Here is a 25,732-nt window from a genome sequence, read left to right on the forward strand (position 1 = left end):
GGTGGAGGGGCAAAGGGAGAGAGAATCTCTAGCAGCCTCCGCCCGCCCCCTAGCGCAGAGCCCCACAAAAGGGGCAGATCCCGTGACCCTGAGATCATGGCCGGAGCTGAAATCAGGAGTCGGACGCCCAACCAACGGAGCCCCCCAGCCGCCCCCCAGGTGCTTTATTTCTTGATCACACACTGTTGCTTTGCACTGGGGAGGACCCTTTAGCCACAGGCTGGGGCGGGACGTGTGATGGGGAGAACGTGGCACAGGGGCCTCTCCTCCCTGGTCGGCCAGGGTGCAGGGCACAGCCTGGAGGGCCCTGCGTCCACGTTCTGTCCTCAGCCTTGTGCAGAATGGCAGCCGGCTCGGGAAGAGCCTGGGACACTTCTGCTCAGTGCAGCTCTAAGAGCCTTCAGCTTAAGTTGCTGCTTCTGGCGCCGGGGGGTGGGGGGTGGCGAGGCACAGCGGTGTACTGCAGAGAGGCACTGGATATAAAATAGCTGCTTTATTTTGTCATTCAGAGGCCTGGCTGACACCGTGTGTCACAGAAGCCAACAGAAAGCCTGGAAGGGTTTGGAGTCACTGCCCCCAGCCTCACAGGGCCGTCCACACCTAGGGAGGGGCCGGGAGTGTCTTGGGCCCTCTGGGGCTGCAGGCCGTGAGCCGTCCTGGGCTGGGCCCGGGGGGGGGGGGGGGGGGGGGGGGGCAGGCCCAGGCCCAGGCCCAGGCCTCCTCTCCCCCCCCCCCCCCCCAGCTCGAGGCGGGGCTGGCTCGGCTACTCGGCCTTGAGCGCGTGGGCTGGAGGCCTCAGATTCCACAGGAGCAGGAAGGGGAGCAGGAAGAGGCCGGAGCACACGGTGAAGCAGATCCTGGCCCCCGCCAGCCAGTACACTGTGGAGAGAGCGCCTGAGCGGTGGCGCGGGCCCACCCCGTCCTTGCCGCCCCTTGGCCCCAGGATGGCAGCAGCGGCGCGCCCCCCGCTGTAGGCCAGTAGCCCCCAGGCCTGGCCCGGCCACCCTGGGGCCCTCACCTGAGGCAGCCACCATGGGTCCCACCGCCCTGGCCAGGGCGCCCAGGCTCCGCAGGGTGCCCATGATTGTGCCCTTCTGCCCTGGTGAGCCTTGGGGGGGAGAAGGGGAGGAGGAGGCCATCAGGTGCCTGCAGGCCTCCTCCCACCTGGAGGACCTCCAGCAACGGAAAGGCATCTCACCATAGTTGGCAACCACGGAGGACAGGCAGGGCACCACGACCGCGGCAGCTGGTGGGAGACACCAGGGAGGGCTGTGACCCCGGATTCCTGGCTCCCTGCCGCGCCCACCCTGGCCCTGGGAGGACCCACTCACCGAAGGAGTACAGCAGCAACCCCAAGCCCAGCACAGGCAGCGTGAGCCCCCAGCCGATGAGAACGAAGGCGGGCACGAGCAGCAAGATGGCCTGCGGGGGGTGCACAGCGGAGCTGCTGTTGCCGGCAGGGCTCAGGACACAGCCTGCCCCCTTTACCCCCCGCTTCCCAGGGGGAGCCCCATACCCGCTTCACAGCTGCAATCTCCCTGCCAGGGCTGATCCTCCGCGCGTAGGCACCTTGCACGGTGGCCATGGTGAGGCCGATGAAGAAAAACATCTTTCCTTGCTGCAGGCTGGGAGCGGGGGAAGCTGTGAGTGCCTCGCCCCTGCTCCCCGTGGCCAAGCCAGGGAGCCAGGGTGACGGCCGGTTCTCCACGGTCTGCCGTGCCAGCGTGGGAGTCAGCCCTGAACCCGGGGAGGGGGGTCAGGCCAGGTTCTGCAAGGGGCCTACCTGCTGAACTGGAAGCGCTGGTGGGCAAGGAAGCTCAGGGTGTACTCCAGGCCCGAGAACAGGAAGAGGTAGAGGAAATACACCAGGCCCAGGCGGCGAAGGCTCCCAAGTCCTGGGGAGCAGTGGGGAAGGGGCTGACGATAGCTGGGGGAGGCCTGGGCAGCTGGAAGAAGCCACGGTCCCATCCTCAAGAGGGGAGTGGCTCCTTACTGTCTCCAGCAGGTGGATCCTGGGTGCGGGCCACGGCCGAGAAACGGAGCAAGGCCAGGGGGCTGAGCAGATCCGCAGTGGCTCGAAACCCGGGGGCGATGGAGGGTGCCTGGGGCGGGGGCAGGACTGGAGGGGCCTGCCAGGCAGCTGGGGAGGGGCATGACCTGAACCTGCCCTGGCCTCCAGTTCCCCTGCCAGGCCCTAGAGGCCGGGGCACCAGGAGAGGGCAGTCCAGCCTCCCCTGGCATCCCCGCACGCCCACAGAACTGAGCCCCCAGCCCCAGGACCTCTCATTGGTTTCTTCCCGGGTGCCCCCCCTTACCCGCTTCTCTGGGGGCAGGGTCTCCGGCAGGAAGCAGAAAATAAACAGCAGGTCGGAGGCAGCGAAGAGCAGGGCGAGCCAGGGTACCGTCTCCGCGGGCAGGGAGGCACCCAGCATGGGGCCCAGGGTGAAGCCCAGGGAGAAGGCCACCCCGATGACTGCCTGGGGAGAAGACCGCCTGAGCCAGGCAGGAAGACCCCAGGCAAGGAATCCGCAGCCGCTCATCCCCCATCGCCTGCACGCACCATGCCTCGGCCGCGGGCGGAAGGTGAGCCCAGGTCAGCTATGATGGCGGTGGAGAGGCTGACGTTCCCCTTGCTGATGCCCCCAATCACCCTGGAGGCCAGGAAGGCTGCGAAACTCCTCGAAGCAGCCCACACAGCGTACGAGGTGGCCAGACCTGCCTGCCTCGGGGTGGGGTCCACAGGGCAGGTATGGTCACCTGAGGCCACGAGGGGCCCAGAGTTGGGCCGACAAACCCAGGTAACACCCTTGGGGCCTGGCCCTGTTCTGGAGCATCAAGGTCTACTTGTGTTCCCGATGTCCACACAGGTGGCAGGGGCAGCTCTGGGAAAGCCTGGCTGGGCCACGGGAGCCACCACCCCCTCAAGCACCCCACCCCGGGGACAATGAGGGGCTCACAGCCAACCCCCTTCCCCCCCAGAGGGCTGCCGGGCGGGCGAGAGGAAGCCGCACATTCCCTCGCCTCGGGAGCCCCGTACCAGGGACAGCAGCATCACCGGGCGCCTCCCCAGACAGTCCGAGACCGCCCCCGTGAGCGGTGCCAAGAGGAACTGCAGGAAGGAGAAGACCGAGCCAATCAGACCTGGAGGAGACAGAGGTTTTGGTCACCACGACTCAGTCTGTCCCCAAGGGTCTGATCGCGCCGGGTGGGTGCTGCACTCCCCAGCCCTGGGCCTCCGGCTGAGGCGCCCTGACCACCAGTGGACGCTGCACTTGGAGAGGGGCAGACAGCGCCCAGGAGCAGGAAGGCGGGGACAAGGGCTGGGGTTGACGAGTCCAGACCCGGTCACAGGGGTCCGGCATGGGGCCGGCGGCCATACCTCCGAACAGGACACTGTTGTACCTCTTCTCGGCCGGCATCCTGATCGCTGCGGCAAACCAGTCCACACCTCGCTGCCACGAGCCATAGAGGGGGTCCTGAGGAACGCGGAAGTGTGACAAGGGTGGGGGGCGTGGGCAGCCATCTGGGGGGAGTCAGGGCGCCTCTGGACAGGGACATGGGGGCGGGCTCACGTGGGCACGGCCGTGGCTCTCCAGCAGCCCTGGCAGCAGGGGCAGGAGCAGAGTGAAGGCCAGGAGGTCCAGCAGGAGGCCGAGGAAGACCACAGTGATCACGCGCGTCTCCTGCGCCGTCTGTTGGCGGATGGGTGGGCGCGGGGTGCAGCTCCCTCCGGCTCCCCAGCCCATGATCCCGCCTGGCTGAGAGTGTGGCAGGTCTGCATGAGGCCGCCTCTGGGTACCCGAGCGCCGGATGCCTACCCTACACAGGGGTCCCTCTGCGCCCTCCCCCCGACCCCGGGTGCAGGAAACTCCGGCTGCGGGGTTGCGCCAAGAAACCGCAGCCACTGATGCCAACCGTCGCCAGGGGCCGGATGGGGGCATCGCGGCCCCGGGCACCATCCCACCCCACGCGGCCACCCCACGTCCTCGTGAGGAGCGGGCGGGGAAACTGAGGCCCCGGCGGCGTCCCTGCGGCCCGAACACGATCCCCGCCCCGGACCCCGGACCCCGGCCTCCGCCCGCCCCGGGACCTCGGCCCCCCGATCTCCGCAACCCCCCCCCCCCCCCCCCCCCCCCCGGCTCGCCCGGAATCCCAGACCTGGCCCCCACCCGGGACCCCGCCCCGCCCCGCCCCGGTCCGCATCCTGGGCGGGGCGGTGGGGCGCGCACTGGGCGCGGGAGCAGCCCCGCCCTGCACTTGCCGCGGCCGCGCGCTCGGGTTGGACGGACGGACACGGACACACGGACAGATGGACGGATGCGGAATGGACGGCCCGGCCCGCTGCCAGGGGCGGGGCGCACGCCGACCACGCCCCCGCCCCGCCCCGGAAGTGTGGACGACGGCCTGCTTCCTCTTCCGGCCGGCGGGCGCGGAGTGCGGGTTGGTCCTGAGGAACCGCGGGCCGTCGTCCGGCAGGGCCGCCGCGGGGTCGCCACCGCAGGCGGGCGCCAGGGTCCCTTCCACTCGCGGAGCGCAGGTGGTGCGGGGCGCTGCACCCTGGAGGGCCGAGTGGTGCGGGCCGGCCTCGACCCTCTCCGGCCCGCGGCTGTGACCGCACGCATTTGTGCCCCGGGGCCCCGGGACAGCGGGGGGAGGGGGAGGGGGCCCGCCGCTGGCCGCTCCTGCTGCCGGCCTGGCCCCGCGCCGCGGAGGCCCTCATCTGCTCCTGACCTACCCCCCCCCCCCCGCACTTCCCGCCCTCCTCCCTCCCGCCTCCTGGCGTCCAGGGCTCCCGAGACTCTGGCCAACCCTAACCAGAAAGTAACGGGAAGTTTGGTGAACGTGGTTAGGTTTCCAGGTTGATGTGCGTGCACAGCGCGCCTTGGCAGCTTGGCTCTCATACACCCTCTTTACACCATATTAAAATCCCAAGTAACGATAATCGCAGTCACACTCTACTTGATAGAGGCAAGGAGTCAACCTCTAACGCAAACCCGTCAGCTTTCTCCAAAGGACGCGTCTGGGTCCTGTTCATTGTCTTCCAGCGGAGCCACGCTGCCCCTTCGGCAGCCTGCGGCCTCCATGCCTGAGGCTTCGGCCCCGTTCACTTCCTCAGATGGTGGGGTGGCGGCAGAAGGGCAGAGCTGGGAATCCGCACGCAGAATTCATCAGAACCGCTCAGAACAGCCCTCCTCCTGGGCCAGGTGGGTCCCAGGGGGTTTCATACCTTCGTCCACAACTCATTCTATATACTCCCCTCTGCAAGGGGCAGAGGCAGGGCTGTGATGCACCAGCCACACAGATACATGGCCAAGAAGTACGTCTGGAGGGGGGTTGGGGAGAGGCCCAGGGCGGGCAGAGTGGGGTATGTTCCAGGGATACTGACCCAGAGCTGGGGCGTTATGGGCTAGTCGTGGGCACATTCCATCCCCATGGGACTGAAGAGCAAGGCCTCAGCCCAAGAACCCAGCACCTGACTTGGTCCCATTGTCCTGGGGCGGTCGGGCAAGAGTCCTGGGCCCAGGGACTTGGTGAACTAAAGTAGCAACAGCTGTGTAACAGCACAGGCTGTGTGGGAACAGCAGGCCAGGCCTCCCCAGCCGAGGGGAGTGTGACAGGGCCTGTGGATTTGGGGAGCCACACACCAGGCAAGCGGGTCTCCGACGAGCCTAGGGGAAGCTGGCTGAGTGTTCCCGCGTCTCATGCCCAAGCCCAAGGCTGCTCTGGGCAAGCATAGCTTGGGTTCCACGCGCCCGCAGGGATACTCTGGCCCCACGCTCTCCATCCTGACTTCCAACACCCCCCAACTCGTCCAAGACCAAACTCCCCATTCTCCCCACCACCATCAGGTCACCCTCTCCCTCGGCCCCCACATCCGTTCTGGCCAGGCCTCCGATCCCTCTGTGGTCCCTGCTGTGGCTGGCCGCGTGACCTCAGGGACCGGCTGCTCGGCACAGGCACTGGGGCCACCATGCAGGGCCGGTCAGTGTGCCACAGGCTGTGTGACGTCAGCCCCCGCGCTGGGCCCCACATCACCTGCCTCATTGGATGGTACCAGACAGAACGCAACCTTGCCCTCAGTCCCAAACCTTGTGATTAACGGAGGCGCGTCTGCACCGGATGGAGCAGAAGCCCCCGCTCGCCGGCGAGGCCTGATTCTCCTGGAAGCCCAGGGCCGGAGCGCAGGGAAGAGCCCGGGCGCACGGGAAGGCGGCCTTTATTACGTTCAGTGCACAGCACCTCCCTGTCCTGTCTGGGAAACTATTTTTTGAACTTTTTCCTCTTCAGAGCCTTCCATTCACCTTCCTGTGTGGCCAGGCTGTTAAAAAGCTGTTTCACTTTTCGTTTTCTTTCCGCGTCCCTTAAAAAAAAAAAAAGAAAAAACCCCATTTTTACATCAGCTTTTGCCCTTTACCCTACGTGACCCAGTAGCAGCTCGCATCCACGCGGGCCAGCACACACGGAGTGGCAGGAAACGTGCCTGCCCAGGCCCCGGGGCCAGCAGTCACTCACGGGGACCTGGCCCGAAGCCCCGGCAGCCCCGGCCACCGCCGCCGCTCACCGTTCCAGGGTCTCTGAGAGCTGCATTCGAGCCAGGAACTGGTTGTCCCTGCGGATCTCCCGGACGGCTCCTTTAAATTCCCGCTTGTGTTTGTGGATCAGTCTCTTTCTCTCCTGTTCCTCCTTGCTGCTTCCCTGCTTCTTCCCGAACTCGAGGCTGAGGCGCAAAGCCAACGTCAGGTCCAGCCCACCTGCCTCCCCGCCCCCACCCCCGCCGCCCGACGTGGCGCCCCACGGCCGACACGCACACTCTGACCAGCCGGGGGGTGAAGAGCTTCAGCGGCAGCGGCTTGCTCTTCTCACACACCAGTGGCCGACAGCACTGCTCCTGCTTTTCCATGTCGGCCAGTGCGCTCTGGCACAGCTCCTGAAACATGGGGGCACGCTGGGGCTGCAGCAGGCCCGCCCGGCACGTGGCCTCGGGGCCCAGGGCCTCCTCTGCTAAACGGGGGCACAGCTGAGGGAGCCCCACCGCCGTGTGGACAGGAGTGGGGGGCCTGCGCACAGGACAGCTCACACCCTTGCGCACACTTCCCGCTGGCAGGACAGATGCCTGAGGCCCTTCTAGAAGGTTCCTTGGGCACTGGGGAGTGCTTCAGCGTCCAGCAGACACCATGGAATCTCCTTCCCCAGAGAAACTGGTCACAATGGGCATGAGTGACTCACCCCTATGGACACACACGGGAGCGCCTTCACTGTAGCCCAGGTGGCTGGGGGGGTGGCCACACCATGGGCACTGAGCAAGACCTCGTGCGGGGAGAACGGTCACTTCTCCTAAGTCATCCCACTACTGTCATTTCCCATGGGTGTTTCTAGAGCTGCACCTCAAGACAAGCTCACCCACTAACCTGCTCCCCACTCACAGAGGCGGCCGAGCCTGCGCAGAAGGCCGCGTGGGGGGAGGCCTCACCTGGAGCTCCGGGGGGTGACCGCAGCCGGCCAGGTGCTCCGTCAGCAGGGCTCTGAGCGGCCTCACGATGGTGTGGAAGGATGGCAGCGGGCCGTAGAGTAGCACGCAGCGCTTCACCAAGGCCAGACACACAGCCAGGCAGGACAGTCTGCAAGGGGGCAACACCCAGCTTCAGGGCCAGAGGCAAGAAGGGGACCAGCTCATTCGGTTCAGTCACTGCCAGTGTCAATCCTCTCGGCAAAAATTAAGATCTCCGACCAACAGCTCTGAAAAACCCAACAGGGGCTGGATGGAGTCCACGTCCCGCGTGGCAGCGGGTGGGACAGACGCCCCGTGTCCCTGAGCAGGGTCGGTCACTGGGGGAAGTGCGGCAGCAACTTGAAAATGAGTGGCTCCACTTTAGTTTTTAAATGACTCTTTGCAAAATCAAGCCGACACTATCTTGAAAAATAATACACATGTTCTGGGAAAGTTTTTTCTCTTTTCACAGACCCGACCAGACATTTCCCGGGGAAGACATGCAGATGCCCAGACGCTCAGCGGCACGCCTCTTCAGGGAGATGCCAATCAAAACCACATGGAGTTAACACCTCTTACCCACGGGAATGGCTCCTGTTGCAAAAATAAGTGCTGGGGGGACACAGAGAAACTGGCAGGGAGGCAACAGTGGGGGGCGGCCCTCAAAACCATGGGACCTAGAGCTACCGCATGACCCAGCGACTCTGCTTCTGCCTGTGTACCCAAAGAATTAAAAGAAGGGTCTCGATGAGATGCCGGCACCCCCATGTTCACGGCAGCACCATGCGCAGCAGCTGAGACAGGGAAGCACCCTAGTGTCCGCGGACGGACGGACGGACAAAACGTGGTCCATCCCCACAACGGAATGTTATCCAGCCTTAAGCGGGAAGGACGTTCTGACACCTGCCACCACATGGATGACCTTGGAGGACACGATGCTACAAAGTGAAATACACCAGCCAGAGAGGACAGACACTGTGATCCCGCTTCTGGGAGGTCCCCAGAGGAGCCAGGTACTGGGGACAGAAGGCAGACCGGGGGTGGGGGGCGGGGTGCCAGGGCTGCGGAGTGAGTGTGGGATGGGTGTACAATTTGTCTTACGAATGGGGACTTCTGGGGGTGAGTGGAGGCGGTGGCTGCACCAGGATGGAAATGTACTGAATTCCACTCAACTGTTGGCTTCAGGATGAAAATGGTAAACTTTCTGTTGTCTCTTTTACCACAACAAAAGGATATTTCAAGTCCATACTTTTAAAAAATCAGAAAACAGAAGGACGTCTGATAAAAAGCCCCAGCCCTCCTGTGCGCTGAATGTGTGTGCCCCCCCAGTTCACATGCTGAAACCCAGTCCCCAGTGTGATGGTGTCTGGAGGGGAGTCCTCAGATCCACAAACACGAGCTGTTTTCTTGCCCTTTTGTCTTCCTTAACAGTGCCCACGAGGTTCTGTCTCAATTCTCTCTCCCTCCTTGGTTTTCAATTCCCATGTTCTATTCTTTTTGATGCTGTTGTAAACAGAATTTTCTCATTTCCTTTTCCATTGTTCATTGCATATAAAAACGCAAGCGATTTTTTGACGACTTTGTATTGTGCTACTTCACTGAATTAGTTTATTAGATCTAACAGCTTTTTTGTAGAGTCTTTAGGATTTCCCCCACATAAGACTGTACCATGTGCAGAGGTGACACTGGGTGCATCCTCAGGGGTCCCAGTTGTGTCTGGTTCCATGCTGGCCTGGCACTGAGCACACCCTCCCTGGAGCCCCAAGCCCCCCACCTACCTGGTGTGGTTGGCCTCCGTCTTAGTCTGGGCCTTCAGTCCACCGGCCCAGCCGAGGGACAGGCCTCTTCTCTGCCACGTGGCCGTGTCCTCTTGGTCAGAAACCAAGAGCAACTCCGAGTTCTTCCCAGATGCTCTGAAAGGGTGCACCAGAGTGTAACCTGAAGTCCAAGCGGGACAAGGAAAGAGGCGGCCTCTGAGCATCACAGGCTCACAGGGCAGGCTCTGCATGGTGACGCAGTTAGAAGGGTCACTTCGGACACGTGCAGCCTGTGTTCACCCCACAGAGGTGGGGTTACAGCCTCCGCAGGGGTGACGGAGGGAACAGCCCAGGCCCCTGACATCGAGGGGGAGACAGGCAGTAGACAACGCCCGGACGATGGAGTTAACAGGACGGAGCATCAGAAAGAGACAACGGTGGGCCACAGACGCAGGGCAGGGGAAGGGCGGGGGGAGAGCGGGTGCAGGTGGCACAGGTGACCTAGTAAACTAAGGTCAGAGAAGGCCTGTCCCAGAGGACAAACGCCAATGGAGTGGACTCAACCCCATCACCACCCGGAAGAACAATTGAGGCAGCGGGCCCGGCCGGCCTGGCCTGGCGTATGCCCGGCACAGCAAAGCCGGCGGCGGCAGGGTGAAGGGAGAGGGGCCTGCTGCGTGCCCCACTGCAGTGTCCACTTCGACAGGCCCCCCGGCGAGACTGTGCCTCCCCAGGCCCAGGCCCGGCGCACAGGAGTCCGCGGCGAGGCGGTCAGTGCAGGCCACGTGCAGCAGCTGCACGCGGGGCTTTGGCTATGAGGCCACGTGGGGGAAGCAGGACAGCGTGCTTAGGGTCCTGAACAGAGGAGCTGCTGGGGCTGAAGTGCCCCCCGCCCCGGGCACTGGTGAAGTGCTCAGTACGACTGACATCGCGGCCTACGTGGTGGCATTGGATTGGAGATACGACGGACGATGGATCGGGGCAGGAAAGGGGGTCCTAGGACACAGAGCGAAGGGCGGAGACCGGGCGGCGCCCCGACAACCCGGGGGAGCGGTGAGTGGTCAGTATCGCGGGTGCTGCTGCGGGCGGGGGGTCTTAAGACCAGCACAGCCTAGCAGGTCAACAGACGCTAGAACTGGCTTCTGATGGTCACTCCTTCCAGAATTCCCGGCGCTCTAGAAACTAGAGACAGCGCTGCGCACTAGAAACAATGGGGGCCGCACGGAGGGAGCGCAAACGTTCTTGTGGCACAGGAAGAAAAGATCTTAATGATACATTCGTCTAACCCCAAGTATAAAAATGTTATTTCAACACAGAATCAACATAAAAGAACTGAGCTGTTTCATGAGTTTTTGACAGTAAGCTCAGTCATCTGGGTGCCACGCCACGGATGGGACTCGCCGCGTGTGGCCGCTGGTGGCCGTGGTGGTGCGAAGAGTGGGGCCCCAGTTCCCTCGGGTGCGGGGGTGTCCGCCCAGCTGCAGAGGAGAGGCCACTGCTCTGGACGGCGGGGTTTGATGTCTAACTTTCCACGTCCCACGCTCTCTACAAGGAGCACGGACGACTTTTAAAGGAGCTGAAGTAGAACACACTTGAAAAAACTCCGTCCAACCAACTCACCGTGGCTGTGCTTGTTTGGGGTTGCGATGTAAAGGATCCCGAGGAGGAAATTAATGAGCTCAGGGATGAACCTCCGCGACAGAGACACGTAATCCAGGAACACGCAGCACACGAACAGGCCCTTCACCACGTCTTGGAGAGACAGGACGGGGCACTGGCACAGGAGCACAGGGCGCGGTCAGTGGTCAGGAAGAAAGTTCCGGAAGGCTGCGCTAGCTGCAGAGGCTGGCGTCCCAGCTGAGGTCTGTGGCCCCAGAGCTTCCCCCCACATGGAGCAAGCACCGCCCCCCGCCGCAGCAGGGTCGAGTGGGATTAAACCAGGTGAAGAGCGTCGCGGCCCCAAGGCTCCGTCCCTTTTGCGAAGACCCACCACGTGGCAATACCGCCACAGAGTGTGCACCAGACGCCGGCCTAGGAAACACGACTGCTCGGGCTTCTTAAGCCGAAAGGGGAACAGAGCCCACGTCACACTCGGTGCGTCACCACTAACTCCAAGGGCTCTTTTTTGGTGCCACACCTTCCATAACCTCATCTGGGGCCATTTCCAGGGTCGTCTTCACAGGCCCCTTTCCTTGAGCCTTTCCTGCGCTCGGCCCGCAACAGCGACACCCCACGGCCTCACTCGGCCGCCCGAGCCATGCGCCACCAACGTACCTTGGTGAGCAGCTGGCTCATGCACACGAGCGCAGGCGTCACCACAGGGTGCCGGAAGTCGGAGGCTGGAAACAGCATCCCGGCGATTTTCAAATAAACGAGCTGAAAGAGCGTCACCACAGATCAGAGAAAGTAACGGGAAGTTCAAAACACGGACTTTCTCACAGGCCAGGACCAAAGCAGGTTTTGACCCTCCTGGTGAGGGGCCGCGGCGCACCTGCAGGCGTCCCACCTCCACGGCCGCCTCCCCGCACACGCTGGGCACGCTCGTTCTCACACTCACACGCACACGCACACGCCGGACTCCGCCGGAGCGCCTGCTCAGTGCTGAGGAACACCCCGACGGCCTAACACAAGTGGGCAGAGGACACGGTGAGAACTGCTCACTGACATGAATTCCTCGCAGACACGGAAACGTCCTGGGCTCGGCTCCCAGTAAGAGAAACGCAGACCGAAGCTATGTCAGACTCCTCTTTACTTTTCAAGTGAGAGAAGACAAGCTGGGTGGCCGGCGAGGCTACTGGGGAGGCCGTGGGCGCAGACACGCGTTGGACGGGGAGGAAGGACGGGCTCCCCCCACGGATGTGCGCGAGTCCGCCTGCCACACCAGGCTCGGCTCGGCCCCAAGAAGCCAACATGAGCCGTGGCTCTGGCCTGCGCACCCGACAATGACACGCGAGGCGACACGCAGTGGCAGCGGGAGTGCTGACTCAGAGGATGATACTCTCCAGGGACCCCCCCCCCCCGCCCCGGCCAGACACGCCCACGGGCTCCCCACCCGGGAGGCGCCGGAGAGGCCGCTTCACACTGAAGCAGAAGAGCATCCCTGCACCCTGGCTCGGTAGGGTCTGCACGCCCTCCATCTGGTCCAAAGGCACCAAGAAATCCTCCCAAACCCCCTGAACTGGACCACTCTGACCATGTGAGGCACACCCTGGAGCCCCCACTTCCCCCTTCCACAGAGCCCCCCTGACCTGGGACTCCAGAGGACACAGGCTCAGGGAGGCAGAGGGGAAGGGAGAGCGCACGCGGCCTCCCGCACCCAGCCCGCTGCTTGTCTTCGCTTTGCCAGCAATGGACCACGAGTGTCCACCAAGGGAACACTCGTGACGGTGACAGCCCGTGTACTGACCGCTGCGTCCAGCCGTGCCGCAGTCACGAACCTCACGGGAAGCGTAACTGCAGCCCCCACCCCTGCTTACAGGCAAGGAGACGGCCGCACAGCTCACTGGAGGAGCTGGGTGGGACCTGTCACACGGTCTCTGCAGGAACAGGCCACTCCGGTGACACAGGAAGTGTCTGCCGAGGGCCGAGGCTTACAGAAGAAGGCTCATGGACACTGACTCAGATCCCACTTTGGGGGGCCCACTAAAACCAGGAACACAGACCCTATGTTTTTGAGTTTTTGTTAATCACGGTTTTTCATTTCTACAGAAATCCTAGAACACGGAACAGACGGAGCAAGTGTTTCTGCGAGGTCACAGATGCTGCCGAGGTGGCCTGCAGCCACCACAGGGCTGTCAGAGCCCTCAGAGGGGCTCGGGTGTCTCAGTGGGGCCACAGCAGGGCCAGGGCTCCGGGCTCAGTTCTTCCCAACACACACTCGTTCTGTTGGCCCTAAAGCCTCTTCACCACGAAGGCCACACACAGCCCCATTCGCACGGAACTGAACCAGTGAAACATATTTCAGTGACTTGTTCGCGGGTAAACAGTCCTTCCCACCTTGTTCTGGTCTGTTCTCCAGCTCAGTCTAGAAGCTCGAGGGCATGGCGAACCCTCCAAACCACGTACATTCCACTCAGCCACCCCTTCTGGCCGGCCGACAGCACCAGCCCCCTGTGCCTGGGACCAAGTCCCTGCTCACCACGTCCAGGCCCGGAAACACCGCCCGGCCTCTGGCCTCAATAGCCCCTTCCATCTCGTGCATGGCATCTCGGAGGACAAATTTTATGGAGTTGCTTGCAGAGTCAGGAAACATCTGGCAAAGATTATATAACTGCCTGTTAATCAGAAACACAGGTCAGGGGAAAATGACCTCAGGTAACGAAATCAGAAAGAAAGCCCCCAAATCTCACGTTCACCATGTTCCGGTGAAGTCACCTGCTAGCTGAGCAAGTTAGCCCAGAAGCCCCTGGACGAACCCATTTTTCCTCTTACTGGTCTGGCTGCCCTTCTCGGCGATCAAGATACTGCTTCTAACACGTTTGTTTTATAACAATCTCTACGTACTTTTGCCACCTCCTAGAAAGTCGTAACCTCTCAGTAGCGATGGCAGAAGCATAACGCCGTAAGGAGCACGTTCTCCGAGCCAGACTCGGCGGACGGTTCCAAGGTGCTGTCCACAGGAACTTACTGGTTCCTCACAAACACTGTGGTACCGACAGAAGGTGGCACGGGGACGTGGGGTGCGCAGCATGTGGCTGGCCCCAGACAGGCCCCTTTGGGGCCCTGGTGCTCACTAACCCTCCATCTACCACACCTCCCTCCAGCCAACCAGGGGCCAGGAGCCACGCTCCAGTCTCTGCTTTCACGGGGCGTCCTCGTGGAGCGAAGGCTCAGCCGTCCCTGGGCAGGGCGGGAACGGGAAGACCAGAGGGGCTGGCCTCCCTGATGCTCGCAGCACCAGCCTGTCGGGTCCCTCTGAAGTGTGGACCTGGAGTAGGCGGGTTTCTGGACAATACCAGGACACAGTCTACCACGTGTCCCAAACACCCGTCGGCCCGTCCAAGCAGAGCTTGAAATTTCACTGGCGAACGAAACACAAAATAAGCCTCCAAAAAGCACGAGCAAGGATGAAGTGTTCAACTGTCTTAAAGTTGACTTATTTGTAGTTAACAGCGTGTCCATCCCCAGGGTGATGGGAGCAGTGTGCTAACACCACTCTGAGGGGGCTGTGGTCACTGAAATCACTGTAGCTAGCATATGCCAGGGGGCCTGTTTACAAGGTCAACGTTACTAACTCCGAGACATAGTTTTATGACTGCGAACAGGAAAAGAGTTGTTCACCTCTGCCCCGCATTCCAGTCAACCTGCCATTGTTACTTACACAACCAATTTATCAATTACTCTGAGTTCTGGTGGATCATCTGTAGCCAAATCTCCAATGTACTCCAAAAGGAAGCCAAACAGTTTCTGCAGAAACACAGGTTGGGAGCAGAGCTCAGTGCCGACCCGCAGAATAAAACCGCAGGCTCACAGGGGCCGTCCCCTACGTTCTGGCTAACACGTGCGCACATGAGCCCCGGGGCCACGGACGGGAGCACCTGGCAAAGTGCAGGCCAAGAAACTGGTTCCACACCAGGAGGGGTGGGTCAGCAGAAGGGCTTGGGGCGCGTGCTTCTGCAGAATGGCAGACAGCACCCAGGTCTTCAGACCAAGAACGCGCCCAGCCCTGTGCCTCATCCGTAAATGGGCAGCACTCGTGGAGAAGAAAAGGCACTTTCCAAGTCCTCGTCTCCCTGAAGGGCTCGCTCTCCCGCTTGAGGCCATGTGAGCCACACACCCAGGGCCTCGGTCTCCCTCACCTGCGAGTGGAGGGCAACAGCACCCCCTCCGGGGCTCGTGGCAGGGTCACAGCACGGGGCGCTTGTAGCCGCAGGGGGCTGAGGCGCACGCACCTCGGACACACACGGGGGTGGGGGGCCGCCCTGACACTCCCAACATGAGGCACGTACTTCCAGTTTTGCTTTGTTTCCCATGGCGAGACTCGGATGGTTGCATGTTTGAATTCTCTCCACCACCACAAGCTGCTCCTCCATCGTTTTTCCTGATAATAAGGATTTCAGTTCCTCGTAGGATTCAGGGGCTGTCAAAAATGCAAAACACACCCCACGGTTGATAATTAAAAAGAGAATCATGTTTCTGATCACACAGAGATTAAAAACGAAACAGAACAGGGGTGGTATCACTTCACCACGAGAGAACTTCACGCATATTTCAGACACGCTTTACCTCCCACCAGGACCACCACCGGTGGATCTAACAGGTGCTCTGGCGTGTCCAGGGGGAGAGGGGCGGTGAGACGGGCTACTGATCAGCGACCAGGCAGCAGACACTGGGTTTAGTGTCCACACTGGCCCAGAATGAGCTGGAAGGAGGCATGTGGCAGAGTGCGGTCACCACCCCAGATTCCCACCGATTGCAGGCCGTGCCCGAGGGAGCCAGCCTCTGGAAGTGACTGTAAGTCACAGGACAATTTAAGACCGCTCGCTAGAACTGGATGATTCTTCTCCACGCACCAGACCACACAACACACAACATTCGCTGCAAGGGGTTATGTGGTCGAACGAGTGCCCAGGTCGGCACATAGGAAGCCTCCTCACAGGTGACCCCCATCTCCCAGGCCCCGCCCCAGCTCTCTGTGGCAGCCACATTTCCACCACAAAAGGCTGGCCACGGAAAGAGCACGACGACCTCCAGTGGCAAGGCGTGTCGCCCTCATGCTGCGGCCGGCCCATGAAACTGTCCACAGCCACACGACAGAAGCTGGCCAACACTCTGGCCAGACACTGCGGAGGAGGACCATGCTCCTCGCGAACCCAGACTTATCGGTGGGCATGTACCCACATGCCCAGAAGGGCACCCTCGGTCCCAGCGAGGAAGACTTGTCGCCAGGTCACAGAGGTCATCCCGACATGTAAGAAAACCCAGCATCTGTCTACCTGCAAACGTATAGGGCAGCTCGGTTTTGGCAAGTTCTCGAGCTTTGTGACCATCGCTTGTCATCCTTTCCCCCGGGGCTGGCCGGGGCTCTCTGTCTGGCCACCCACGGTCCTCCTCGCTCCCCGCATCCGATTCCAGGTCCGAGTGCCCCTCGGGGTCGCTGCTGTCTCCCGGGTCCTCCTCGCTCGGGTCTTCGCCCTGCTCCTCTTCGCTCTCGCCGTCACTAGCTTCCCTGCTTTGCTCTTCCTTGATGCTCATCTTTCCATCCTAGGGTAGAGCAGGGGGACCACAGGCCTCACTACCCCGAGGGAACATCCCGTAGCGACGCTGGACGCTGCAGCCACAAGGAGCAGGGGCCCCGAGTGCCGCACCCGCCCTCCGCGCCAGCTCCGTGCCAGACGGCGAGCCCCGGAGCCTCAGGGCCAGCAGGCCGGGGAACGGCTTCCTGAGTCCTGCCGCCAGGGCTCCGGGCAAGGCTCAGCTTCTGCCGGGGAGCAGCAGGGACCCACGGTGTGGCAGGCGCCCTGGTGGCCATGGGCTCCAGCGGCTGTGTCTGCAGCCTCCCACCACTGGCTTCAGGGTTGCGAAACGGTGGGTCAGCAGGGGCTTCCTGACATTTGGGCTGCACCTGGAGGTGGCGGGCCCTCAACACCTGGGGCTAACCCTTGACTACGCTCTCCTGCCAAATACCCGGGTGTTCTGTGAGCACCCAGTACCTCGGGTCCCCTTGTGCTCAACACGCCTGGCCTCCTCCTCTATTCCCTCCCTGAAACCAGGCTGATTCACTCTGAAGGGGAAAGGGTGTAGACCTAACAGAGTAGTAGAAACTCAAGTATTTTACCGGCTCCCGCAACAGCAGCGCTGATCCTGAAGATAACCACACACTTACGAGTGGAGGAAGCCGATGTCGGTGAGCGAGGACACAGCACGAGGCTGGCGTGCCCCTTCTCCAGGGAGCCTGCCCGCAGGTGCGGGATCGGACCCGCCACACACTCCCAGACGCAGAGCACACGGGCATTTTTACAAATTCACCTTCCATCTGGGATGACCCTCTCAGATACCAGAAACCGTGCTTCTGAATTCAGAGAGCAAGTAAGCCAGCGAAGGCAAACTCCTTACTGTGTAGGAAAGCAAGCGCCTGTTGTCTTTGTCCAGAACAAAGCTGTCATTTAAGTCGTCCGCGGACAGGTGCTTTGGTTTTCTAGCATCGCCGGCTTCGTCCTCGCCACGCATCCTCCGCAGTCTCGCGGCCTGGATGGGAAGGAAGCACGTCGTGGGAGGCACACCGGCCCTGCCCTCCTGCAGGCCATGGTCCCCAGGCCGGGGGCTCCGAGCCCGCCTTCCCCCTAGTGTGCAGGGACCTCCTACCGCACACAAATGGAAACAAATATCATGGCACAAGTGCGTCTAGTCGCCCGCAAGGCAGGCCCATGCTTCTAAGGCCTTTCTGGCTGAGCTACACAGACTTCCCTCCCCATTGCGCAGCCACGCCTCGGGGGGCTCAAGCAGGAGGTTGTCTGCGCACAGGCCGCCAGCCGGGAAGAAGCCCGGGTGGGGCTGGACTAAAGGGCCACGTACAGAACAGTGTGTCAATGTTCATTTTTGTTTTAGAGTAACGAAATTTTAAAAGCCTTTTCTAAGGCACAGAAAACGAGCTGAGAAGGTCGTGCACTAGATTGTTAGCAGCTGTTCTGAGGTAAGGGGATTAGAGCAAACGTTCATTTATTTGGTATATTTGGGGTATCGTTTGCAATTTTCTTGCTTTTATATCAAAAAAAGGAATTTATTTGTAGTAAAAGAAACAAACTTTAAACAGTCTAAGAAGAGTCCTTTGATAAAACAGCGCCATCTGCAGCCCACCTCACAAAACGGAGAAGAAAGGCCTCAAACCCAGGACCCGCGGTGCACCCCCCCCCCCCCCCCCCCCCCCCCCCCCCGCGTGGCGCTGGGCCCTGCGGCCCCGTCGTGGTCACGGTCACACCAGTACCTCCAGCTTCTGAAGCCGATCCTGTTTCTCCTTCGCCAGCTCCTCTTCCGTCTTCATCCTGTTAGAGGGCTGGGCCTTCCTTTCAAGGCCCAGCTCACGAACCATCATGTCATACGCGTCAGGCTAGGGCAGAAAGAAGAAACTTTTCACTTTTAGTTGTTTTTGCTTTTTTAAATGATCTGCACAGGCGGCTTCCTAAGTATCCGGTAACGTCTGGACACCATGAAGGAGGGAGCCAAACCATACCCAAGTCTTTCCTTCTTGAAAGAAAACTGTTCTAATCAATCTGTAGGACCCTTTAAGGTCACATAGGATTTTTCACTCCTGGGAAATTCTTCTCAGAACAGACCTGCTTTAACAAAACTAAACATTGCTCATTAGGCATGAAGCCCACAAAACGGGCTGGGGTAAAGGTGGCAGCCACAGTGTCAGTGGCCCACAAAGGTGGACGGCTGGCCACCTAGAAGCCAGACACGCAGGTGAATGCTGCTTTTCCAACAATTTGTAGACTAAAAAGGATGTGGTAGGAGCCGTACACCGTTTGGAGGAAAAACTAAGTAACTGTATATATGGACGTGCAGACGTGTGATGGGAAAAATCAAACACCGTTTGGAGAAGGCCTCCCGTCGAAGGATTTTTCATACCAGAAACAACTGTTTTCTTTAGTTTAATTATCCAGGACTAGATACTGAAGTCTCTTTTTGTCTAGCTCTACACGGACACCACACGGATCCGGAAACTCCACGAAAGCTCACTGGAAGACAGAGGATCTAAGAGAAAGGAAGGCAGCTATCCACGTCAAGGAGCAGGCCGGAAGGGACGCTGGCCTCCACCTTTCCCCATGGAAAGGTCCGGTCCACTTGATACCCACCTTGGGGTGCTCCTTCTTATCCCTGTTCTCGGACTTGGGAGTTCGGTGTGTCAGGAGAGTCTGGATTTCTTTCCAGTCTTGATCCAGCTTCTCTGTGAGCTCCAGGGCGCCTTCCCGTTGTGCCTGTCTCTCCCTCTGGGGAGAGAGAGCAAGGTGGTGCATGCCGCCAGCGCGGGGCCGGAGTGAGCAGCCGAAATCAATGCGTTCGTATGGGCAGCACGAGACACCCCGAGAAATGAGTATCTTAGAAAAGCGAAGCTACAAAATCTCAACACACAGAACTAAGTCCCTGCCATCAACCGTTCATCTGGATGCTCTGAGCAGTTTGCTGGTAGTAAAGACAGCGATTCACGTCAACACACAAAACCAACCAACCAAAGACACCCCAAGTCCTCCCAAAACACAACAGACCGTGAGAAGTGTACGCAAAGATGAAACGTAAAATATTCCCATTCAAAACGAATGCTTCTATTAAATTCACAGAAAACGTTAAACACAGCCCACACACATACAAGGAAAGCCAAGCCCGGGAGCCGTTCTGGTGAGGGTCCCGGGCCAGAGCGCCCCACCAGGAGCGCTAACACACCTTCTCCTGCTTGGACTTTGCAATGAGCTCTTCGATGAGTTCTCTGCGTGACCTCGGCTTCTCCTCCTCCCCTCCCTGCTGCAGTGGGGTCTTCTTATGAAGGAGCCCGCCACCGCCTCCGAAATGGGCGGCAGTCAGCTCGGCTGGGGACAAAGGGCAGAAAAGGCATCTTTGAGGCTGGTGCTAGCGCACAAACCGGTTCCTGCACTGGTCCGCCAACGTTTATCCAAGTGCAGATTTGAGAACCGATCCCATATTCAAGAAAATAATCCTCCCGCGCCGTAGCTGCACGAGACCACAGGCACATAAGAAATCCCCAGGATGGGCACCTGGGTGGCTCAGTCGTTAAGCGTCTGCCTTTGGCTCAGTCACGATCCCAGGGTCCTGGGATCGAGCCCCGCATCGGGCTCTGCATCGGGCTCCCTGCTCAGCAGGAAGCCTGCTTCTCCCTCTCCCACTCCCACTCCTGCTGCTTGTGTTCCCTCTCTCGCTGTGTCTCTATCAAATAAATAAATAAAATCATTAAAAAAAAAAAAAAAAAGAAATCCCCAGGATGAACCACCCTGAGAAAACCCAGAGCCACAAAATACCCTCTGACCGTGACCCAACACCTGGAAACACCAAGGCGCTACTTGTCAACTGTGTTCAAATCTCGTGAATGATCAGCAAATGCAGTAAAACAAGGCAGAGTCTGCGTCTCGGGACAGAGAGCCCAGGATTGGGCGGCGGAGAACCTGCATCCCTCACGCCTCCTCGGGCAGGGACTCTGAGACTGGAAGGTCCTGAGGCAGGAGACTGCACCCGCAGCAGGGGCCCCTGACGGTTAGCTGGCCCCGTTACTGCAGCAGAAAAGAGAAAACACTGTGGGAATCAACCACTTGGGAATGGACAGAAACCTTAAAAAAACCCAGAATCTCAGATGAGAAAATGGAAGCTTGCATGGGAAGAAATTTCCCCCAAATCTCCTGCCAGTAACAGAAACAGAACGTTCAGGCTGCTTTCCCATAGCGGGCCCACAGCTCTCGCCCCCTTGCTCGTGAGGCCACCTGTTCCTGGCCATACCTGTGCAGGTGGATGTGTGTGCGGGGAGCAGGGGCCCGCGTATTGAACCGCCGACTCCGGCCGGGCTCTCGAGGCCGCCTGGCAGTGAATCACCAGGGCCGGGGGCGCTCCACTCCCCCCCCTGCTCTCAGCACCCCCAACCCCCCCCAGAGCAGCCCTGGGGCTCAATTGGTTGGGCTGTCCCTTCCCAGCTACCCAAGGAAATGACCTAAGCAACTCAATTGCCTTTGTCCCAAATCAACTCTTCTTATTCTATCGGGTCATTATCGGATTTCTCTCCTGCTGAGGCGTTCCTCACCACCTTCTCCCACCACGGCTTCTGGAACCCCGCCTTCAGTCCTGACTCTCCCCAACTCTCCCGTCACTCCCCTTGGCTTCCTGCCACCCCTCTGGGGTGGATTCACCAGTTCTCGTGGCTCATCCAGCAGCATTTCAAACTGCCCCAAGCCGGTGTGTGTCACAGGGTAGCCCGTCTCAGTGACTGGCAGTCCCATGTTAGCAGGTGCTCCGGCTGAAGCCCTGGGAACCCTCTGACCCCTCCCACACCTCCATCACAACGAGGGAAGAACTACCTGGCAGGGCTGACCTTTACGACGAACCTCTCCTACTCTAGGGAAGGACACTGCACGACGCAGCCGGACAAAACACAACGTGTTTCCGGGTGATTCATTTGTAAAGTTATAAACACACGTATGTTCAAAAGTAAGAGCTTTTCTTTTCTTTCTTTTTTTTTTTTTAAAGATTTTATTTATTTATTTGAGAGAGAGAGAAACAGCATGAGAGGGGAGAAGGTCAGAGGGAGAAGCAGGCTCCCCACCGAGCGGGGAGCCTGATGCGGGACTTGATCCCAGGACTCCGGGATCATGACCTGAGCCGAAGGCAGTCGCTCAACCAACTGAGCCACCCAGGCGCCCAGAGCTTTTCTTTTCTAAGTTACCTGGGTTTTGATGAGCTCATAACCAGATTCAAAGGTTGCCAGGAAATGTCTAATGAACAGCTGAGCCCCCAAGACCCAAGGCTAGGAACACATGGAACCCGACTTCTCCCCTAGTCACCCGAGCATCACAGCCTCTTGTGCCGAGAAGCCTGAGGCCACTCGCCCTGTGGAGACCAGGTTGTCAACGCGGAGGTACCAAGCGCTCACCTTCATCACGGTGAGCTAGGACCACCTAAGTGACCACGTTTAGCAGGTAAGCATACACAAAAAATCTCCACAATGAACCTTGCGAAGAGAAAGGCACAGAAGACGGAACTAGCAGACTGTCCCTCGCTCCCGGGGTCCTTACCAGACAGCGTTCCGCGTTCCTCAGGGTCGCTGTCACTATCGACAATGTCGTTATGCTTTTCGATGTCTGCCAGAGACTGGCCGCAATGAGTTAATTCTTCATCTTCATTTAGGTTGTAGATGCTTTTTTTCTCATGTTGCCGCTGACAGAAGAAAAAAAAAATCAGCTTCCTAAAATTTCCAATCCATTTAAGCAGCAAAACCTAGTTATTTTTCCACTATTTGTTTAATGTGACAACGTAGCCCAAGCACATCAGATTTCCTGGGCCATCTGAGCAATGGTCCAGAGACAAACAGCACCCGCAGGAGGTAAACAGGATAAGTGCGCCCGCCCGAGCCACGGGCAAATCCCGCCAATGTCCCACAACCGACTGGCTCTCCACCCGACCGGGCCGTGAGCCGCACTGCAGTCAAGAACTCAGGACACCGTGTTGTCCTCGAGTCAAGATACTTCTCCACCCGGCTGGCGGCAGACAAGGCGCCGCACTCGCCACTGGACCTTGTGGGGGAGTGCCCGCACAAGTGTAAGTGAACGACGGGGCAACCGCCTCGTGTTTGGCTTCTGTGGACAACTGTGGCATCAGACCCTCCTCCCCCCGCCGTGCGCACCTGCTGTTCCAGGGCAAACCTCCGCACCATCTTCTCCTCCGAGCTCATGTTGCTACTGTACTCCCCAAAGCGCTTATCTGTGAAAATGTTGGACTTATCTCTTTCCCTGTATTCCTTCAGTAACGTCTGGGTGCGCTGGAAAACAGATCACAGAAAAATCTAGTGTCGGTCCTGGCAACCTTGAGCTCTGATGGCTCGGCGATCTTGGTCCCTAAAGAGGAAATGCTCCCACCAGGGGACACATGATGGTTCCAATGAATTATAAGATGCCACTGTCACGGCCATTCTGGATGCCCGAGGCCACCGCCACCAACAGTCGGAAAAGGGCTAATCTACTGGCTGGAAAGACGGATCTCAGTTACTGAGGAAGCAGGCTGCCCCCACATAACGGAGGCAGAGAGGACTGTGTCTGGAGCTTGGGGGGCTCTCTAGGGCGTGCCTTGGACTTCCGTGCCCGGTACTAGAGGTTAAAGAAAAACAGCAGCAACCAAAATAGAGCAGAACGATGAGTACGCGGAAGTTGCTCTGTCAGGTAGAGACGCCAGAGGAGCTGAGCTTCTAGCCGCAAGGAAACGAGCCAGGAGGTGAAAAGGACGCCATGCACGTTGGCCACAATTACACAGAAACTGTAGTAGGCCTGCCTATTTTCTCTCTGTCACACGGATGCCTTCATTTGTATACAGCTGATCCTGGCTCCCTTTGGACTCCAGATCTGCAAACTTGTCTACTTGCTAAAGGTTACTGGGACCCCCCCCCCCAACCACTACCCACAGCACTTTCGTGATCATCCATGCGTGTGAGGCCTACAAGGTGCAGTCCTGAGTGTGACAGCTCAGACTCGGCGGGGGGGGGGGGGGGGGGCACCTAGCACCTCTGTCCCCAGCGGTCTCCCCTTGCTACAGGATTATGGGATCACAAGAATTTACACAAGATGGCTCAGGACAGAGCCGGGCACAGGTACTGCTGTCTGTTACCTGCTCAACTCTGGGTTTGGGTCTCGGCACCCCCAATCCTGACCTGAAGAAAGTTCTGGAACGGTTCCTTGTCTCCGTTTTCTCATGTGTAAATGGGGATAATACCAGTACTTCCCTCATAAGGCTGACTGTGAGGATTCAATACACACTTCTTGATACAACGCCTATTCCACTGGGAGGGATGACAGACACGTCAACTCTGGTTATCTCACCACGTGAGTGAGAACGGAGGAGAGCGACGCTGGGCTGCGGGGTGGCGCTGACACCACACCTGCAGTCTCGCTGTGCGCGCAAGTGCTACCCAGAGCACTGCCCACTGACTGGAGCAGAAGACACATGGGACAGTGCATAGACTTCTGACGGACGGTCACCGATGAGAACAGGCCCATCTTGTTGCCCCGCGTGCCCCGACACTCACCGCACGCTCCACCTGCCCTGGATGACCTGAGTCCCCTCTGGACAGCTCTGAGCTCTCCCACCCCACGCTGTGCCACACACTCTGTGACGGGACAACGGGCCTTCGTCCCCACCTGTAACATTTTGCTCACCCTTCCAATCTCGAGTGTGACTCCCTCTGTGAAGGAGTTTCTGATTTTCCTATCATACCTTCTGACTTGAGCCCCCAAAGCACCGGGGATGGGAGGAGGCACCAACACCTGCCTCTGGGCCATTCACCGCAGGCCAGAGCACGGAGCACAGAGGTGACTCTGTCAGGTACTACAGGGATGAGCACCCTGCCCTACTGGGGCCGCAGGGCTTGGGAAAGTATCAGAAGTGGTGACTTGTGCTGGCCCCTGAGGGATTTGGGGGGATAAGACAGGACTTTTGGACAAACTGAGTTGCAAGAGGCAAAGCAAGGACAATAGGTTGTGGCCAGATTGTGAAGGGGTCTGAGAATGACAAGCTGAGAAACAAGAACAATGTCTAGTGTTTGGGCAACGCTTAATATATGCTATTTAATCTTACAACGACCATTAGGGAAAGGATGGATATTATTATCCCTGCTTTAGAAATGAGAAAACACGCTTAGCTGGTGGAAACGGAGCTGCTCTGGAGCGCACGTCACCCGGTCCCCCACGGTGCCCCACACCTGCCCTGGGGGCCTCATCAGCCCCCGACGTTAGTCTTGTCAGGTCCTTGCAGTAAGGATGACACTCCATTCAGTTCAGAGAAGGACTGGATAGCGCCCTGCAAGGCAGAACACGGAGGGCGGGCCCAGGAAGGCTGGGGTCAAGTCCTCACTGACCTTTAACCCCCAGCAGCTAGGAGGGAACTTCAGGCTTCACAGACATTCAAACCCAGTGAAGCCCAGCCCTTAGCTGAGACCCTGGGAAACCTGCAGGTCCTTTCTGTACCCTAACTTTTCCACCCACCTTAATTTTTTCAGTAGTATACTATGTGTCTTACTGAATATTGTTAAACCCAAGAACGCGTCTCAGAGGCCGAACACGGAATGCCACCTGCACAGAGGCTGAAAGGCGCAGAATAGTCTGGGACGGTAAGCACACAAGGCTGCGTTTCAGTCTCCCCGCGAAGGACACGGTGCTGTGCTTGGAAAGACAGACGCACTCGTTCTCCCAACATCGGTGACATCCCTGCCCTGCGAAGAAAAGGATGCGCGCCCCCTGGACCAGAGGCTCCAAGTCCCTGCGAGGACAGGCTGGAAGAGGCGTGCACGGGCGCCCCGTGGAACCGAGGGGCAGGCGCACACGCGCGCCGCGTGTCCACCGAGCGCCAGCTTCCCAGGGCCGGCTCCCTGCAGCGCGCGCTGGGAAGATCGGGGGGGGGGGGTGGGGAACCCCCGGCCCGGGCACTCAGCAACCTAACCATCGGACGCTGTTGGAGACCCCAGGATTCCAGCGCTCTCCGGACCCCCCCCTCGCCCCCGCCCCCGCCCCGCCGGCAGGTCCCCGCGGCGCGGCCCCCGCCCCTTACCTTCTGGACGGCCCGCGCGCGCGACACCCCGGGTTGTCCCACGGCGTGGCGCGCCTTTCTGCCCAGCACCGGGAACTTCTGCCGGTTCACCTTCACTTCGAACGGGTTGGGGTTGGGCCTCGCGCGGCCGCCCGGCGCCCCCGCCGGGGCCCCGGGGCCTTTCCTGCGCGCCGCCGCCGGCCTGGCCTTCCCCATGGCGCGCCCGCCAGCTCGCAGCCCCACTCTGCCCGCCGGTCGGCGC

General features: G+C 59.8%; 2 protein-coding genes across 8 annotated transcripts; both read right to left on the reverse strand.

Moving 5' to 3' along the window:
* Positions 1-182: 182 nt before the first annotated feature.
* MFSD10 (major facilitator superfamily domain containing 10) lies at positions 183-4,851 on the reverse strand. Of its 7 annotated transcripts, XM_027598959.2 has the most exons (13): positions 4,262-4,851; positions 3,573-3,758; positions 3,380-3,476; positions 3,038-3,141; positions 2,561-2,719; positions 2,316-2,477; positions 1,994-2,102; positions 1,784-1,895; positions 1,517-1,625; positions 1,332-1,422; positions 1,199-1,246; positions 1,019-1,108; positions 704-879 (listed from the first exon to the last, which is right to left on the reverse strand). In XM_027598959.2, the coding sequence occupies exons 1-13, from the start codon at positions 4,718-4,720 to the stop codon at positions 764-766; spliced, it is 1,842 nt and encodes a 613-aa protein (XP_027454760.2). In that variant the 5' UTR covers positions 4,721-4,851; the 3' UTR covers positions 704-763. The 7 variants fall into 7 exon arrangements, 6 of the variants coding, with proteins under 6 accessions (XP_035581835.1, XP_027454757.2, XP_027454759.2 ...); XM_027598957.2 differs by having other exon boundaries at positions 197-879; positions 1,199-1,422; XM_035725942.1 differs by having other exon boundaries at positions 183-879; positions 1,199-1,422; positions 1,994-2,477; ... (1 more) ...; positions 3,573-3,754; positions 4,262-4,376.
* Positions 4,852-6,201: 1,350 nt separating this feature from the next.
* Positions 6,202-25,719, reverse strand: NOP14 (NOP14 nucleolar protein). Its single transcript, XM_027598955.2, has 18 exons — positions 25,492-25,719; positions 22,583-22,717; positions 21,975-22,116; positions 19,627-19,769; positions 19,041-19,175; positions 18,170-18,292; positions 17,302-17,433; positions 16,182-16,449; positions 15,195-15,325; positions 14,567-14,652; positions 13,385-13,520; positions 11,521-11,622; positions 10,867-11,020; positions 9,268-9,427; positions 7,472-7,619; positions 6,810-6,928; positions 6,563-6,718; positions 6,202-6,361 (listed from the first exon to the last, which is right to left on the reverse strand). The coding sequence occupies exons 1-18, from the start codon at positions 25,684-25,686 to the stop codon at positions 6,262-6,264; spliced, it is 2,565 nt and encodes an 854-aa protein (XP_027454756.2). The 5' UTR covers positions 25,687-25,719; the 3' UTR covers positions 6,202-6,261.
* Between the last annotated feature and the right edge of the window lie 13 nt (positions 25,720-25,732).

Source organism: Zalophus californianus, chromosome 2 (assembly GCF_009762305.2).
Source record: "Zalophus californianus isolate mZalCal1 chromosome 2, mZalCal1.pri.v2, whole genome shotgun sequence".
Lineage (NCBI taxonomy): Eukaryota > Metazoa > Chordata > Mammalia > Carnivora > Otariidae > Zalophus > Zalophus californianus.

Coding starts and splice junctions, on each gene's coding strand:
- NOP14 (XM_027598955.2), bottom strand. CDS start 25,686: ATGGGGAAGGCCAGGCCGGCGGCGGCGCGCAGGAAAGGCCCCGGGGCC. Junction 22,117..22,582: donor GGTTTGCCCTGGAACAGCAG/GTGCGCACGGCG, acceptor TTCTTCTGTCAG/CGGCAACATGAGAAAAAAAG. Junction 6,362..6,562: donor CTCTCAGAGACCCTGGAACG/GTGAGCGGCGGC, acceptor TTTTTTTTTAAG/GGACGCGGAAAGAAAACGAA.
- MFSD10 (XM_027598956.2), bottom strand. CDS start 4,720: ATGAGGGCCTCCGCGGCGCGGGGCCAGGCCGGCAGCAGGAGCGGCCAG. Junction 2,720..3,037: donor CGGTGATGCTGCTGTCCCTG/GTACGGGGCTCC, acceptor ACCCCGAGGCAG/GCAGGTCTGGCCACCTCGTA. Junction 1,423..1,516: donor AGATTGCAGCTGTGAAGCGG/GTATGGGGCTCC, acceptor CACCCCCCGCAG/GCCATCTTGCTGCTCGTGCC.